Below are 16291 nucleotides of genomic sequence, written 5' to 3'. Positions count from 1 at the left end.
GCTTTTGGAAATGTGCATCTGTGATATTTTGCGTGTAAGTTTCAATTTTTCTAGTATTGCTGCATGCTAAGTCTGACTTCTTGAGGTAACTTTCCAGTTTTGCCTTCATATCTGTTGTGTCATGTGTTTTTCATGTGTAATCAAGGTGCAGTATTCTACTAGTGTAGTATTTACAGCCCTTTTTGTTTTTTGTTTCACTAGGTTTTAGAGCCCGGTGTAATTACTACTACTACTACTACTACTACTACTTAACATTTCTAGAGCGCTACTAGGGTTACGCAGCGCTGTACAATTTAACAAAGAGAGACAGTCCCTGCTCAAAGAGCTTACAATCTAATAGACAAGTGAACGGTCGGTCCGATAGGGGCAGTCAAATTGGGGCAGTCTGGATTCACTGAACGGTAAGGGTTTAATTACTGTGCTGCCTTTCCACGCATAAGGTTATAGCTCGTCCTGTCCTTGGAATTAGTGCTGTTATGGTTTGCTAAGGTTATGAGTGTGTTTTTGCACAAGTTTGTGTATAGTGTTTTGCAGTGGAGAGATTGTGTATTGGCCTTACTGAGGTGGCACCAAAACATCAGAAAGGGTTTTAGAGCCTAAATCACGACACACTACCTCTTGAAGGATCTACATTTAGTCGTTAATAAAAGGAGCTCATTGTGAACACTAGCCACCCTAAAAGGGTGTTTTGTGGCTCTACATGAGAATTGTGATATTATGATCTCTTGTTTTATATTGTTGACGGTCTGCATTTTCCATATGGGTGGTGGTATATTGGTGTATTAGGGTCTACCTAGTATTATGGTACAGTAAGGTTCTGAGTGTGTTTTTGCACAAATTTGTGCATGGTGTTTTACAGTTGAGCAATTGTGGTTAGTATATGCTTTGAGCAACCACTTTATTCTTTGACATATGATACATATCTAATATCTAAATTTAATAAAAGGTATTAATTGTGACTTTTATTTTTATTTATTTATTTTTTCTGTGTGTTATCAGACAATTATGGATTTAAGCTCCACCCCTAACCCCGCCCCCTTTAGCCTCCCCAAACAGTTGGGCCACCGACCGCCTATGAGTAAGTACACACAAGAAATCCAATACATTAGCGTTTGTAACTTTCAAAAAGGAGATTATTATAAAATGAGAAGAACGATGAAAAAAAAAACTTAGAGGAGTGGCTGTGAGGGTCAAAAATTTACATTATTATTATTATTAGCATTTGTATAGTGCTACCAGACGCACGCAGTGCTGAACGCCTGATACAGAGAGAGACAGTCCCTGCTCAATAGAGCTTACAATCTAAAAAATACAGACAAGACAATTAAGGGCGAGGGAAGTACTGGGAGAGAAGGAACAAGGGGAGGGCAATTAAGTAGTGGCTAGGAGCCAAAAGCAGTGGTGAAAAGGTGGGTTTTCAGCATAGATTTGAAAACAGGTAGAGATGGAGCTAGACTTACAGACTCAGGAAGTCTATTCCAGGCGCGAGGGAAAAGGAACGAAGTCTGGAGTTAGCAGTGGAGGAGAAGGGGGACGACAAGAGAGATTTGTCACGGGGAGGAATGTAGGGAGAGATGAGAGTGGAGAGGTAATTGGGGGGCTGCAGAATGGATGCATTTAAAGGTCAGTAAGAGAAGTTTGAACTGTATGTGGAAGCGGACAGGGAGCCAGTGAAGTGACTTGAGGAGTGGGTTAGTGTGGGTATAACGATTTTGGTGGAAAATAAGTCGTGCTGCAGAATTTTGGACAGACTGGAGAGGAGAGAGATGGCTGAGTGGAAGACCAGTGAGAAGCAAATTGCAATAATCCAAGCGAGAGGTGACAAGGGTTTGGATAAGGGTTCTGGTAGCGTATTCAGAAAGGTAGGGGCGAATTTTGCTAATGTTGTAGATAAACGACAGGTTTTGGCGATCTGTTGAATATGCGCAGAGAAGAAGAGAGAGGAATCAAAGATGACTCCAAGGTTACGAGCCGAGGAGACAGGGAGGATGTGAGAGCCATTAACAGAGATAGAGAATGGGGGAAGAGGGGAGGTGGGTTTAGGGGGAAAAATGAGAAGTTTAGTTTTAGTCATGTTTAGCTTCAGATGGCGTTGAGACATCCAAGCAGCAATGTCAGACAAGCAGGATGAAATTTTGTCCTGGATTACGGTTGATATTTCAGGGGTGGAGATGTAGATCTGAGAGTCATCTGCATAAAGATGGTATTGAAAGCCATGGGATGAAATTAGGGTACCAAGAGAAGAGGTATAGATGGAGAAAAGGAGGGGGCCAAGGACAGAACCCTGGGGGACACCAACTGAAAGCGGGATGGAAGTTGAAGAGGAACCGCCAGAGCGAACACTGAAAGTGCAAAGTGAGAGGTAGGAGGAGAACCAGGAAAGAACAGAGCCCTGGAATCCAATTGAGGATAGAGCATCTAGGAGTATGGTGTGGTCAACAGTGTCAAAAGCAGCAGATAGATCAAGAAGGATAAGGATAGAATAGAGACCTCTGGATTTAGCCAGCAGCAGGTCATTAGAGACTATTATAAAATGAGAAGAACGGTGGAAAAAAAAAAAACTTAGAGGAGTGGCTGCGAGGGTCAAAAATTTACATCAGGCGTGGATGCTGTTCAAAAATACCATCTGGGAAGCTCAGGCCAAATATATTCCGTGTATTAAAAAAGGAGGAAGTAAGACCAAACAACAGCCGGCATGGTTAAAAAGGGAGGTGAAGGAAGCTAGAAGAGCTAAAGGAAAATCCTTCAAGAGTCGCCTAGTGGTTAGGGTGGTGGACTTTGGTCCTGGGGAACTGAGGAACTAAGTTCAATTCCCACTTCAGGCACAGGCAGCTCCTTGTGACTCTGGGCAAGTCACTTAACCCTCCATTGCCCCATGTAAGCCGCATTGAGCCTGCCATGAGTGGGAAAGCGCAGGGTACAAATGTAACAAAAAAAATGGAAGAAGGAACCGACTGAAAATAATAAAAAAACAGGAATGGCAAGTCAAATGCAAAGCGCTGATAAGGAAGGCAAAGAGGGACTTTGAAAAAAAAAGATTGCATTGGAGGCAAAAACATATAGTAAATTTTTTTTAGTTATATTAAAAGCAAGAAACTGCCAAAAGAATAAGTTGGACTGCTAGATGACTGAGAGGTAAAAGGGGCACTCAAGGAAGACAAAGCCATAGTGGAGAGATTAAATTAATTCTTTGCTTCAGTCTTCACCGAGGAAGATTTGGGAGAGACACTGGTGCCAGAAAAGATATTCAAAGCTGACGAGTCAGAAAAACTGAATGAAATTTCTATAAATCTGGATGACGTAATGGCGCAGTTTGACAAATTGAAGAGTGGCAAATCACCTGGACTGGATGGTATTCATCCCAGAGTACTGATAGAATTGCAAAAATGAACTTGCAGAACTACTGTTAGTAATATGTAATTTATCTTTGAAATCAAGCGTAGTACCGGAAGATTGGAGGGTGGCCAATGTAACACCAATTTTTAAAAAATGTTCCGGAGGTGATCCAGGAAATTATAGACCAGTGAGTCTGACGTCGGTGCCGGGCAAAATGGTAGAGACTATTATAAAGAACAAAATTATAGAGCATATTCAAAAGCATGGATTAATGAGACAAAGCCAACATGGATTTAGTGAAGGGAAATCTTCTTTGAAGTTCTTTGAAGGGGTGAACATACATGGATAAAGGTGAGCTGGTCGATATTGTGAATCTTTATTTTCAAAAGGCATTTGACAAAATACCTCAAGAAAGACTCCAGAGGAAATTGGAGAGTAATGGGATAGGAGGTACTGTCCTATTGTGGATTAAAAACTAGGTAAAAGAAAACAGAGAGTAGGGTTAAATGGTCAGTATTCTCAATGGAGAAGGGTAGATAGTGGGGTTCTCCAGGGGCCTGTGCTGGGACTGCTGCTTTTTAACATATTTATAAATGATCTAGAGATGGGAGTAACTAGTGAGGTAATTAAATTTGCTGACAACACAAAGTTATTCAAAGTTGTTAAATCACAAGAAGATTGTGAAACATTACAAGAGGACCTTACGAGACTGGGAGACTGGGCATCTAAATGGCAGATGATGTTTAATGTGAGCAAGTGCAAAGTGATGCATGTTGGAAAGAGAAATCTGAATTATAGCTATGTAATGCAAGGTTCCACATTAGGAGTCACCAACCAGAAAAGGGATCCAGGCGTTATCAGTGATTATACGTTGAAACCCTCTGCTCAGTGTGTGGCGGCGGCAGCGGCGGCTAAGAAAGCGAATAGAATGTTAGGTATTATTAGGAAAGGAATGGAAAACAAAAATGAGGACGCTATAATGCCTTTGTATCTCTCCATGGTGCGACTGCACCTCAAATATTATGTGCAATTCTGGTCATCGCATCTCAAAAAAGATATAGGTGAATTACAAAAGGTTCAGAGAAGGGAGATGAAAATGATAAAGGGGGATGGGACGACTTCCCATCGTTGGTGGTTGGAAAAATAATGGAGTCGCTGTTGAAAGAAAGGATAGTTAACTTTCTAGAAGCCAGCAGGTTACAGGACCTGAGGCAACATGGCTTGGCTTTACCAAAGGAAAATCCTGCCAAACCAATCTTATTGACTTCTTGACTGGGTGACCAAATAACTGGATGAAGGACGTGCGCTAGATGTAATCGACTTGGATTTCAGCAAAGCCTTTGATACGGTCCCCCACAGAAGACTCATAAATAAACTGAAAGGGTTGAACTTAGGACTGAAAGTGGTGAATTGGATAGGAAGCTGGTTGACCGACAGGTGGCAGAGGGTGGTGGTAAATGGAATCTGCTTGGGGAAAAGGAAGGTAAGCAGTGGAGTTCCTCAGGGGTTGGTGTTGGGGCCTATTCTGTTTAATATATTTGTGGGAGATATTGCTGAAGGGTTGGAAGGAAAGGTTTGCCTTTTTGTGAATGACAAGAGAATAGATACTAGAGTGGTTACCCTGGAAGAATTAGAAACAATGAGAAGGGATCTCCAAACGTTAGAAGAATGGTCTAGGGTCTGGCAGTCAAAATTTAAGCTCAATTAAATATAAGGGGATAAATATAAAGCCCCAGAGTCTTATTATTTATCTAGTTACCATAAAGGACTCCAGAAAAGAAAGTTATAATTGTATGAATTTCTCAACACAATTTATTGTGCCAATTTACACTTACACACACATATATGTATATATATGTTTTTTAACCATTTCTCCCTTTAAGGCTTACGTTCCGCTCACTCTCACTCCACATTCACAGCGTTGAAACTTAAATTATGGGTGGACACATACACAGTGGTGTAGCTAGGGTAGTTGACACCCGGGGCCAGTCATTTTTTAACACCCCCCTCCAAAATCTAGTACTAGGCATGCCGAGAATACAAAACACTCGGGACCTATAGAGCAATTCTACCATACCATAAGCAGTCATTTCTATGAATCACACAAGGAAAAGGAAAGCATCTTAAACACTACAGTGAGCACTAGAACATCAATTCACCTATTGTAAAACGAAACCAGACAGAATAGTACAGATCGTCGATCCTGCACAGTCAATGCCAACTGAAAGCCATGTCTTTTTCACAAACACAGATACACCCTAATCCACTATAGCATAAGTAATCATAAACTTTCTATTTAGACAAAAATTAAACTGAACCCCCAAGATGCCAGACTCTGCATACAATGCAACACCACAGAAACAGAAAATGTCCCCTAGTACTGTGCGAAAATATAAAGACAGCAGATGTAAATTTGAAAAAACTAACAAGTACCAATCACCACTTTACAAATTAACAAATAGAAATAAAACAAATATAGAAAATAAAATAATACCATTGGACAAATACATTTAGCTTTCAGAGGCCAAAACATCCTTCCTCAGGTCAATACAGTATAGTGCTGTTACAGTATCCTATCCTGACCTGAGGAAGGGGATTTTGTTCTCCGAAAGTTAGCCAATAAAAAGATTACCTTGTTTACATGTTCTATTATAACATGTGTGGAAGCGCTGTCAGGTCAGTGCAGGGGGCCCGGCATGGAGGGGGGGAGGGAGCAGCGGCGAGGAGGGTAGCTGGACATGGGGGGAGGGCAGGGGGGAGAAGGCATGGTTGCTGGACATGGGGTGAGAGCACGGCAGAGAGGAGGGTTGCTGGGGGAGGGGGGAGGCCAAGGGAAAGAGGAGGGTTGCTGGATATGGGGGGGGAGAGGATCGATGGACGGGGTGAGGCCAGATGAGAGAGGAGGGCTGCAATTCTCGCCTGTTTTTACGGGCTTAACTGCTAGTATATATATAAAGTGTAAATTGGCACAATAAATTGTGTTGAGAAATTCATACAATAATAAAAAAATTTTCTGGAGTCCTTTATGGTAACTAGTTAAACTTTAATGCCAAGAAGTGTAGAATGATGCTCTTGGGGTACAGAACCCCAAAAAAGAGATACCAGATAGGAGGGGAGATATTAGTAAGTTTGACTGAGGAGACCTTGGGGTGTTGGTGTCTGAGGATCTAAAGGTGAAGAAACAATGTGACAAGGTGACAGCCATGGCCAGAAGGATGCTAGGCTGCATACAGAGGGGTATAACCAGCAGAAGAAAGGAGGTGTTTATGCCCCTCTACAAGTTGTTGGTGAGGCCCCACTTGGAGTATTGTGTTCAGTTTTGGAGGCCATATCTTGCTAAAGATGTAAAAAGACTGGAAGCGGTGCAAAGAAAAAGCTACAAAAATGGTATGGGATTTGCGTTGCAACCCATACGAGAGACTTGCTGACCTGAACATGTATACCCTGGAGGAAAGGAGAAACGGATGACATGATACAGACGTTCAAATACTTGAAAGGTATTAATCCGCAAACAAACCTTTTCCTGAGATGGGATGGTGGTAGAACTAGAGAACATGAATTGAGCTTGAAGGGGGGGCAGACTCAGGAGTAATGTGAGGAAGTATTTTTTTTTTCACAGAGAGGGTGGTGGATATGTGGAATGCCCTCCTGCGGGAGGTGGTGGAGATGAAAACGGTAATGGAATTCAAACATGCATGGGATAAACACAAAGGAATCCTATTTAGAAGGAATGGATCCATGGAATCTTAGCGGAGATTGGGTGGCAATGCTGATAACTGGGAAGCAAAAGGTAAAATTATGTATTATACCTGGTAATTTTCTTTCCATTAATCATAGCTGATCAATCCATAGACTGGTGGGTTGTGTCCATCTACCAGCAGGTGGAGATAGAAAGCAATCCTTTTGCCTCCCTATATGTGGTCATGTGCTGCCGGAAACTCCTCAGTATGTCGATATCCAAGCTCCATCCGCAGGACTCAGCACTTAGAGAATTACACCCACAAAGGGACACTCTGCCCAGCTCACCACCGCCGAAACGAGGGAGGGGAATTAACCCAGCTCATCCCCACACAAGTGGAGGAGGGGAATCCGTCCAGCTCATCCCCGCGGAGCGGGGGAGGAACACCACCCCGCCGATGCGGGGGGATCTGGCTTATCCTGCAACCGCAACCCCGGGAGGAGCTGACTGACCCTAATACCGCCGAAGCGGGAGGGGTACAAAGCTGCCCTACAGCCGCACGAAGCGGGAGGGAGCGCCGGCAGAATTTATGTCTCAATCCAGCCCCGTAAAACGGAGGGGAGAGGAATGCAGCAGCTCACTGTAACACAAACTCGTCTCAACTCTTGAAGAATCCAATTGAAAAAACTTGAACACGAAGTCCTCCTGAACAGGAACTGAAGACTAAACTTGAACCTGAAATGCAACCAGAATATAAACAGTACAGATATCTGGGAGGGGCTATGGATTGATCAGCTATGATTAATGGAAAGAAAATTATCAGGTATGATACATAATTTTACCTTCCATATCATCATGCTGATCAATCCATAGACTGGTGGGATGTACCGAAGCAGTACTCACCCAGGGCGGGACATTGAAATCCCTGACCGCAACACTGAAGCTCCAAACCGGGCCTCCGCCCGAGCAGCCACAGTCAAGTGGTAATGCCTGGAGAAGGTATGGGCCGATGCCCAAGTTGCCGCCTTGCATATCTCTTCCAAGTAGACGGACCCGGCCTCTGCCATCGAGGCCGCCTGAGCTCTAGTGGAGTGAGCCTTCAGCTGAAATAGAGAACATACTGGGGAGTTTCCGGCAGCACATGACCACATATAGGGAGGCAAAAGGATTGCTCTCTATCTCCACCTGCTGGTAGATGGACACAACCCACCAGTCTATGGATTGATCAGCATGATGATATGGAATGGGTGATTCGTGACTGAATAAATATGGATGGGCTTGAGTGTAAATTTTAAGGGGCTTCAATGTTAGCTTCAGAACTTTTAGTACAAGAAGAGTGCTGGGCAGACTTCTACGGTCTGTGCCCTGAGAATGGCAAATCAAACTCGGGTATACATATAAAGTATCACATCATGTAAAATGAGTTTATCTTCTTGGGCAGACTGGATGGACTGTACAGGCCTTTATCTGCCATCATTTACTATGTTACTATGTTAAAGGCTAAAGCGGCTAGGGCGCTTCAGCTTGGAGAAAAGATGGCTAAGTGGAGGTTTGATAGAGGTCTGTAAAATAATGAGTGGAGTAGAATGGGTACACGTGAATCACTTGTTTTTCCAAAAATATTAGGATTAGGAGGTACGCAATGAAGCTACAAAGTAGTAAATTTAAAATGAATCAGAGAAAATATTTCTTCACTCAATGTGTAATTAAACTCTGGAATTTGTTGCCAGAGAATGTACTTAAAGCAGTTGGCTTTTAGGTTTGGATGGCTTCTTAAAGGAAAAATCCATAAGCCATATGGACTTTGGGAAAATCCACTGCTTAAGCAGCATAAAATGTATTGTACTGTTTTGGGATCTTGCCAGGTACTTGTGACCTGGATTGGCCACTGTTGGAAACAGGATGCTGGGCTTGATGGACCTTCAGTCTGTCCCGGTATGGCAATACTTATTTACTTATGTGTGGGCTCAGCACTATTCTATAAATGACACGCACAACTTACTTCTGCATTACCCAAACTGTGAAGGACTAAAATACAAATCAACATATGCATCCAGCTTTTCCTACATTTGCACCCAGCTCTGGAACGCATTACCTAGAAACCTTAGAACTGTGAACTCCCATCTAAAATTCCGAAAAGACCTTAAGACTCACCTCTTCAGGAAAGCCTACCCAGGAGACCCGAACTAATTTATGAACAATGCATCACATCTGTCGAACTAAGAAATGAACAATACCCCTTCCACATAATCCTATCACTTCAAACTGTACGAATTTTACCACTCCAGTTATAACTAAGTGTACTTCTACCCTTATCCTACTCTGTATTGCTCACTAGAAGCTGTAGTCCCATCCCCGGAGACTTATCAGCGTAATTGGGATTACTTCTTTCTATATGCTACTATATACTCGTCCCAGAGTTGTATTCTCTTTCCCAGAACCTTATCAGCTTCCTTGCACCTACAGTTGCTCTATTTTCCATTCTGTATATATTCCCAGAGTTGGTACTCTCTCCTCTCTGGAACCTGTAAGCCACATTGAGCATACTGCTATGCGGGAAAATGTGGGATACAAATGTAATAAATAAAAATAAATGCCAGGGTACATACATACATGTAGACAAAGCATGGGCATGGCTCTCACTTATGCACATAACTTACAGAATACTGCAAGTTATACGCTTATATGCCGCATTTAGGCATGTGCATTTACGCCTCCTATTGACATGGTGTAAGTGAGTATGCCTAATTGTAGGCACATAGATGCTGATTTGTCCAAGTACTCTTTAATAGAATCTTGGTGCCCAGGTGCCATTATAGAATTTACATTCAATGCACTGTATCAGGCATCTAACTTTGTCATTCAGTTTGGAACTGCCCTCTTTTTTTTGTATGGTAATTCTCTTATTCCATAGACTGTAATGTTAATGGATAAAAAATGTGTACTGAAACCAAAGTAAAGTAGTAGTCTATGCCTAACATACTTTATTACATCATCCCCTAGTGCAAAACCAGAACTGAATCAACTTCTATAAATATTTATTTATTTTGCTGGTATTATAAGAGATTTCAAAGTTTCCAAAGCATTCCATTTCACCTAGGATAATTATTTTGTACCTTACTTGAAAACTGTATAGTGCATAAACAGAGGAGAACAACCGTGACCTACTTCCTCTTTGGTGTCTAGAAGCTTGTTTATGGACAATTTTAAAAAGCATTTATGCAGAAACACCTTTTCTAAAATTGTTTAGATTATATGCACTTATTATATGCATATATATCCTGTATAAAGTTTATCCATCCTGGCCAGAAGCATTGGTAGGGGTTGGAGTGTGGTTTGGACTTACACATATTGGCATGTAAAATAAACCAGTAAATTTGTGCAAGCAAAAGAGCAGACATAAATATGTGTATGTATTTATTTTATTTTATTTATTTGTAGCATTTGTATCCCACATTTTCCCACCAATTTGCAGGCTCAATGTGGCTTACATTTGCCGTAATGGCGGTTGCCATTTCCGGGTAGCAGAGTTACAAATGGTATTGCGTTAAGGTGCATACATACATGGTAACATACATTGAGCATAGCATATTTGGAAGATTCTGTGAGGTAATTTTCAAACGGAATGTATGTGCTCCTTAGAAAACCAGAGCTGTCAAGTTACCCAGTTTCATAAAGGAGACTTTTTGGACAACATTCCCCAGGCCCGGGCCTTCAAGGGGGGCCTGGTGCCAGGGTCTCTCTCCTTCTCCCAGGCAGCCGGTGCTGCAGTCCGCGGTCTCACCTGTCCACCCTCGGCTCCATCAATAGCCCTCCTCCGTCCACCACCATGACCGGGCCCCCTGCATTCAAATTGGCAACGCCTCACCTCTGTGTGAAGGTAGCAGATCGCCTCCCTTCAGGCCCTCCCATCACTGTGCCCCGCCCTCACAGAAACAGGAAGTGAGGAGGGCGGGACACAGGGAAGGCCCGAAGGGAGGCGATCTGCCGCTTTCACAAGGAGGTGAGGTGCTGCTGATTTGAATGCAGGGGGCATTGTCACGGTGGCGGACGGAGGGGGGCTATGAACGGAGCAGAGGGCGGGCAGGTGAGACCGGGGACTGCAGCGCTGGCGGCCTGGGAGCAGGAGAGGGAGGCAACAGTGGTAGGGATTGCGGGGAGCGTTGGGGGCGGCCTTGCCCCGGGCCTAGCTCAGTCTCTTGGTGGCCCTGGTCCTGGTTTCAAACTTACACCCTAAAGCAGTATGGTATTTGTAATCCCTGATTCTACCTATTGCAATCAGTGCTGCTGGGCCCAAAATGCATCAAGATGAGGTTGGCAGAAATTCAGAATTGGTCATAAATCTCACTCCTGGAACTGGGTAACATGGAAGCTCTGGAAAACTGGTTAAATTTATATGTATACCTGTTACACAAGTTAAGCTTTGATTATTGCCTGTTATGAAATTATCCTCTCTATAATCCATTCATTCCCTAAAGTGCTTTATATAATCCTGAGTCAAGACTGAAAAGTATAGCTGTATGGGATAGTCTGGATCACTAATACAAGCACATTTCTGAAACTTTTTCTTAATTTGAATGTGAGCCCAGTCCTTTGTTCCTGAGAAAGATCTGTGGGAAGAAACCATGATCTACTTGCTTCAGCCTCTTCCATCATGAGGCTCAGAGTTCAGCGCTCCAGGCTTGCTTCAGTATACAGGAAACACATGATAGTTAGGACAGTAGAAGGGATTAGAATTTGCTTGGTGTGGATTGAAGAGGGAGCATGATTGGTGGTGGAAGCAGTAGTAGTGGAAGTAGTTGACATGGAGGACTGGACTTGTCGACTACCAATTGTTTGTGGAGGTCGGAAATTATTTGCCATCATTTGAAGTTCACCTGATCCGTTAAAATGCAGCTGCTCGGGAAAGGTGTTGATCTAGAATGAAATGTGAAAAGAAGAGAGTATGCGTTTAATAGCTGCATATAAACTTCTAAAAAATTATGAAAATTGTGAGAAATGGAATAGAAGGTACAGAGTAAAAAGGGAAAAGAAAGAGAATGGGACGTGCGTGTGGGGGGAGGGGAAGAATGGAGAAGGATAAGTAGAAGGAGGAGAAAAAAGCAGAAGGAAAGCACTGAACATGGTTCAGCAGAAGTCCAAACATTTGAGTGCAAGATTCACCTTTGCCTCCGATTCTGTGTGTGTACTAAAAGTAAGCCAGTTTATCTCCCTCTGTCTCATTTCTTTCAAATACTGTATTAAAATGTTAGGTAAAGATTGCCTAAAATACATAAGGACACTAGGAAATACCTGTAGATGCAGATTGTAAAGCAGGAGCAGCATTTTAGAAAGGAACACATAAAAAAAAAGAGCAGCATCCCTTGGTGTTTTAAACGTGTAAATGCCAGCGCTAACATTCCTATATTTATCTATCTATATATATAATTCGTGCAAATTCCTAGTACAGGCAAGCAGTTAGCTGTGACATACCTGCTTTAGAGCAGATGTAGATGCCAATGTCCAGGTTTTTAAAAGTATACATGTATTATTATTGCAAAATTGGGAATACATTCTTACTTTCCTGTCCCCTTGGAAACTGTAAATGCTGTGGACTTCCGTTTGTGAATGGTAGCTTTCTAATGGACTGATAAACTAATGCTACTACTATTACTTATCATTTCTAATGCTAGTGCTAAGAAGTGGTTAGCGCCTGATTTTTGCTCGCATTATTGTGTGCAGAATGCTTAAAAGGCTACAGCATGAGTGTTAACGTATGTGCTAAACATTAGCCCAAACTGTATTGAAATGCATTTAAAGAGATGCAAATGAGGTCAGCATTCTCTCTCAGTACTCAGAGGGCAGCACTGCAATGCACCAAGCAAATGATAGTTTATAACACTGAAAACTTACTGGCAGCTTAGGGGCAGCGTAAAGGGGTTTGGATTTCTTATCAACTTCGCACTTTAAACTGCCAGTTTTGTCTTATTTTGGAAGTGGAAGGAAGCCCGTGCAGCTTCTAAACACTGACAGTGAGAAACAAACATGTGCGAGACCAAGAAGAACCGAAAGTGAAAAAACACATCAGCGCCTGTTTTTCTGCACTTAAATATGAGCCTTTCAAAATTTTAGTGCAAACAAATTTTGAAAAGCTCACATTTAAAAGTGCAGAAGAACAGCACTGATGTTTGTTTGCACTTCTGGTTTTGTCTGGACATGCATACAAGAGCTGTGCTTACTGCAAAACTTTTTTACGCATGCGCCAGGCACTCTCTTCCCCTTGCTTTCAGTTTAATAGCGTGAATTATCCGCACATAAAATTTGAATGTCATTTGCTTTGAGAATTGGTTAGCTATTTTTCTGGGCTGTTGCGCCATGGGCTTTGCGTTGCGGGTTTTAGCACCTGGGCTTTGTGTATCGGCTTGTAAAACAGCTGTTTACAGGTATTGGTCATTTACCTGCATAAAAGCCTGTTTATATGTGGAACAGATGCATGAACCTTCTGAAATGACCTCCTAAATGTGCTTTGACTACCACCTGTGGAAGACATTTTAGAAGACTTGGGTGGCTTTTACACATGTAAATTGTGATGTTTACATGTGTAAATGGCGAACACCTTCGGCACCTAACCTGATACCTCTCAAGGAACCTAGACTGCCCCAATTTGACTGCCACTACTTGATTGTCTGTACATTTGTCCATTAGATTGTAAGCTCTCAGAGCAGGGACTGTCCTTCTATGTTATATTGTACAGCGCTGTGTAACCCTAGTAGTGCTGTAGAAATGTCAAATAGTAGTAGTAGTGTGTGGATCCACAGCATGTAGTTTCCAAGGGGATACTTATGTTCCCTGTTCATTTTTCAAAAGTATGTGTGTACTGCCATTGCAAAAGCAGAAATGCATGTACAGTATACTTTTCTGACCCACCACCAGGTCCAGTACATCTCCAAATATTATTCATGCATCTTTTTGTGCATTGCTGTAGTCTTACAGGAGGCAGTAGTTTGACCACTGCTAAAGAAAAATACTTTAGATGTAGAAGGGTCGATATTCAGCCAGTGGTGGTCAGCATTTTGTTTTTAGAAACACTGACCATGAACGGCTAAATTAGCCCTGGATATTCATGTCAGGTCATGTGCAGGCACCGGCACTGAATATCTGGCCACCAAAGCTTATGCGGGTCTTAGCTGATATTCAGCCTGGACCCTCATAAAACAGTACTGTGGACCCTGGCTCTCCGATCTCCTGCCCCCTCCAGTCCCAATCCCCCCTCATCACGAGACTCTAAGTCCTCTTCTCACGACCATGCAAAATTCTACCACCACCCCTCCCACATGCAGGATTGGCTTGTGTTTGTTACTTCTTCAGAGAACAGGTTACAACATGTTGTGTATGGTGACTCTTTTCTCCATAGCAATTGCTGTATGGAGTTCTTCAAGGATTACACTAGACTGTACCCTTAGCTTTCATCCACAAATCATCTCTCTAGCACAATGAAGCTTCTTCAGTACTACTACTACTTATCATTTCTATAGCGCTACTAGACGTACGCAGACATATGCATAATCAGATCAATTATTTTCCTTCTTTAGCAATCTGCCCTTCAGACCTTGGTTCATTCCCTTGTGCTCAGTTATTTATTTTATTTATTTTTATTTTAGTTATATTTGTACCCCGCGCTTTCCCACTCATGGCAGACTCAATGCGGCTTACATATACAGGTACTTATTTGTACCTGAGGCAATGGAGGGTTAAGCGACTTGCCCAGAGTCACAAGGAGCTGTGCCTGAAGTGGGAATCGAACTCAGTTCCTCAGTTCCCCAGGACCAGAGACCACTAGACCACTCCTCCACTCAGATTACTGAAACGTGTTATGTAAAGGCCTTAAAACCAAACATTCACACCTTATACAACTAATCAAAACACCTCTATCAAATTGATGACTGGCTTCAGGAAATTTGACTATGTTATACCCCCTCTTCAAAAACGCACACTAGTTCCTGTCTCACACAGAATTACTTACAAAATTCTTATTCTAGTCTTCAAGATTCGGAGTACAAGCTTCCCACTCTTCTTTTCCCGTCTATTGACACCCTGCTCCACATCCCGTGTACTCCAAATGTCACAGCAGCATCTCCTAGACATATTAGGACCCCTGATGAAGGCAAATTCATTGCCAAAACACTGCAGTGTTGGGTTTTCTTCAGTTTGAAGTACCTTCTACACCCTACTTTGATGGATTTTGTTCCTAGAAGACTGTTTTTGGTAGTAAACTGAGCCATTTTACATCATCCTGATGAGTGGGTTTGTCTCTTTCTGTTCTTTTTTTCTGCTAGCATGTTAGTAAGCCAATACTCCCAGTGGAAAATGGAGATGTGAACTTTTAATGAAATTTTAATGGAAAGCATTATTCATTTTGCTTAATAATGAACTGCGTTGCATGTTGCATATTATTTATCATGCCGTGGGGCATTTTGTTTTTGCATTAAGCTATGTTGTTGGAAAATAATACATATAGATTATTCCCATAACACAGCCTAGTAAATAAAATGCACTTCTAAATTTTGTTGAGAAATGTCGGATCTTTTGTCTTTTAGGAGGCTAATAAAATCTTGCCTATTTTGAGTCACTAGAGACAGTTGTAGGTAGACTGGTGTTGAGAAATGTGGAAACAATGTTTTTATTGTATTTTCATTTACAGTATTTTGGTTTTGCATCTTATATAGATTTTGAACAAATATTGTAATGTTCTTGCATTGTAAATCACTCTTAGGGGTCCTTTTACATCACAGTGACTTGCAAGAGGTGAAGTGGATTTCTTAGTCCTAATAGCACTCTTATGTTCTATCAGACGAGTGTATAGTGGGTGTGTCGTATGGCCCACGTTTAGCTTGTTGAAGGGACACACTCGTCTGATAGAACATAAGAGCGCTATTAGGACTAAGAAATCCACTTCACCTCTTGCAAGTCACTGTGATGCAATGCAGCACACATTCTCCTTGCTGAAGTGCTTTGTGCTAGAACTGCATAGGGAGTGACAGAAAGCATATGCTGCTCCAAAGAGAGCAACGTTGGATTTTTCAACTGAATTCCCTAGTTCCTGAGGGTATGAATGTGAAAGTAGAGTGGTGCCATTTCTTAAAAAAAAAAAAGTAGAACATAAGCCTAAATAGAAGAAATAAACATAAACCTAGAAAATGAATTATAGATAATTGAAACATTTTTCTACATGATGTGTAGATATTGTGTATTCCTTTAAGAAATCACTGTGATTGGCTGCCTTGTTCACAAAGCGTC

At 42.1% G+C, this 16291-nt stretch overlaps 1 protein-coding gene across 1 annotated transcript in view; it reads right to left on the bottom strand.

Moving 5' to 3' along the window:
• Positions 1-11151: 11151 nt before the first annotated feature.
• Positions 11152-16291, bottom strand: part of LOC115474455 (carbonic anhydrase 4-like) — a 132111-nt gene continuing 126971 nt past the window's right edge. The window contains exon 9 of the mRNA XM_030209924.1: positions 11152-11932. Coding sequence (XP_030065784.1) covers positions 11684-11932 — 249 coding nt within the window. The 3' untranslated portion in view covers positions 11152-11683. The remainder of the gene's footprint in view (positions 11933-16291) is intronic.

Source organism: Microcaecilia unicolor, chromosome 7, assembly GCF_901765095.1.
Source record: "Microcaecilia unicolor chromosome 7, aMicUni1.1, whole genome shotgun sequence".
NCBI lineage: Eukaryota > Metazoa > Chordata > Amphibia > Gymnophiona > Siphonopidae > Microcaecilia > Microcaecilia unicolor.
This window is presented reverse-complemented; position numbering and strand designations above follow the sequence as displayed.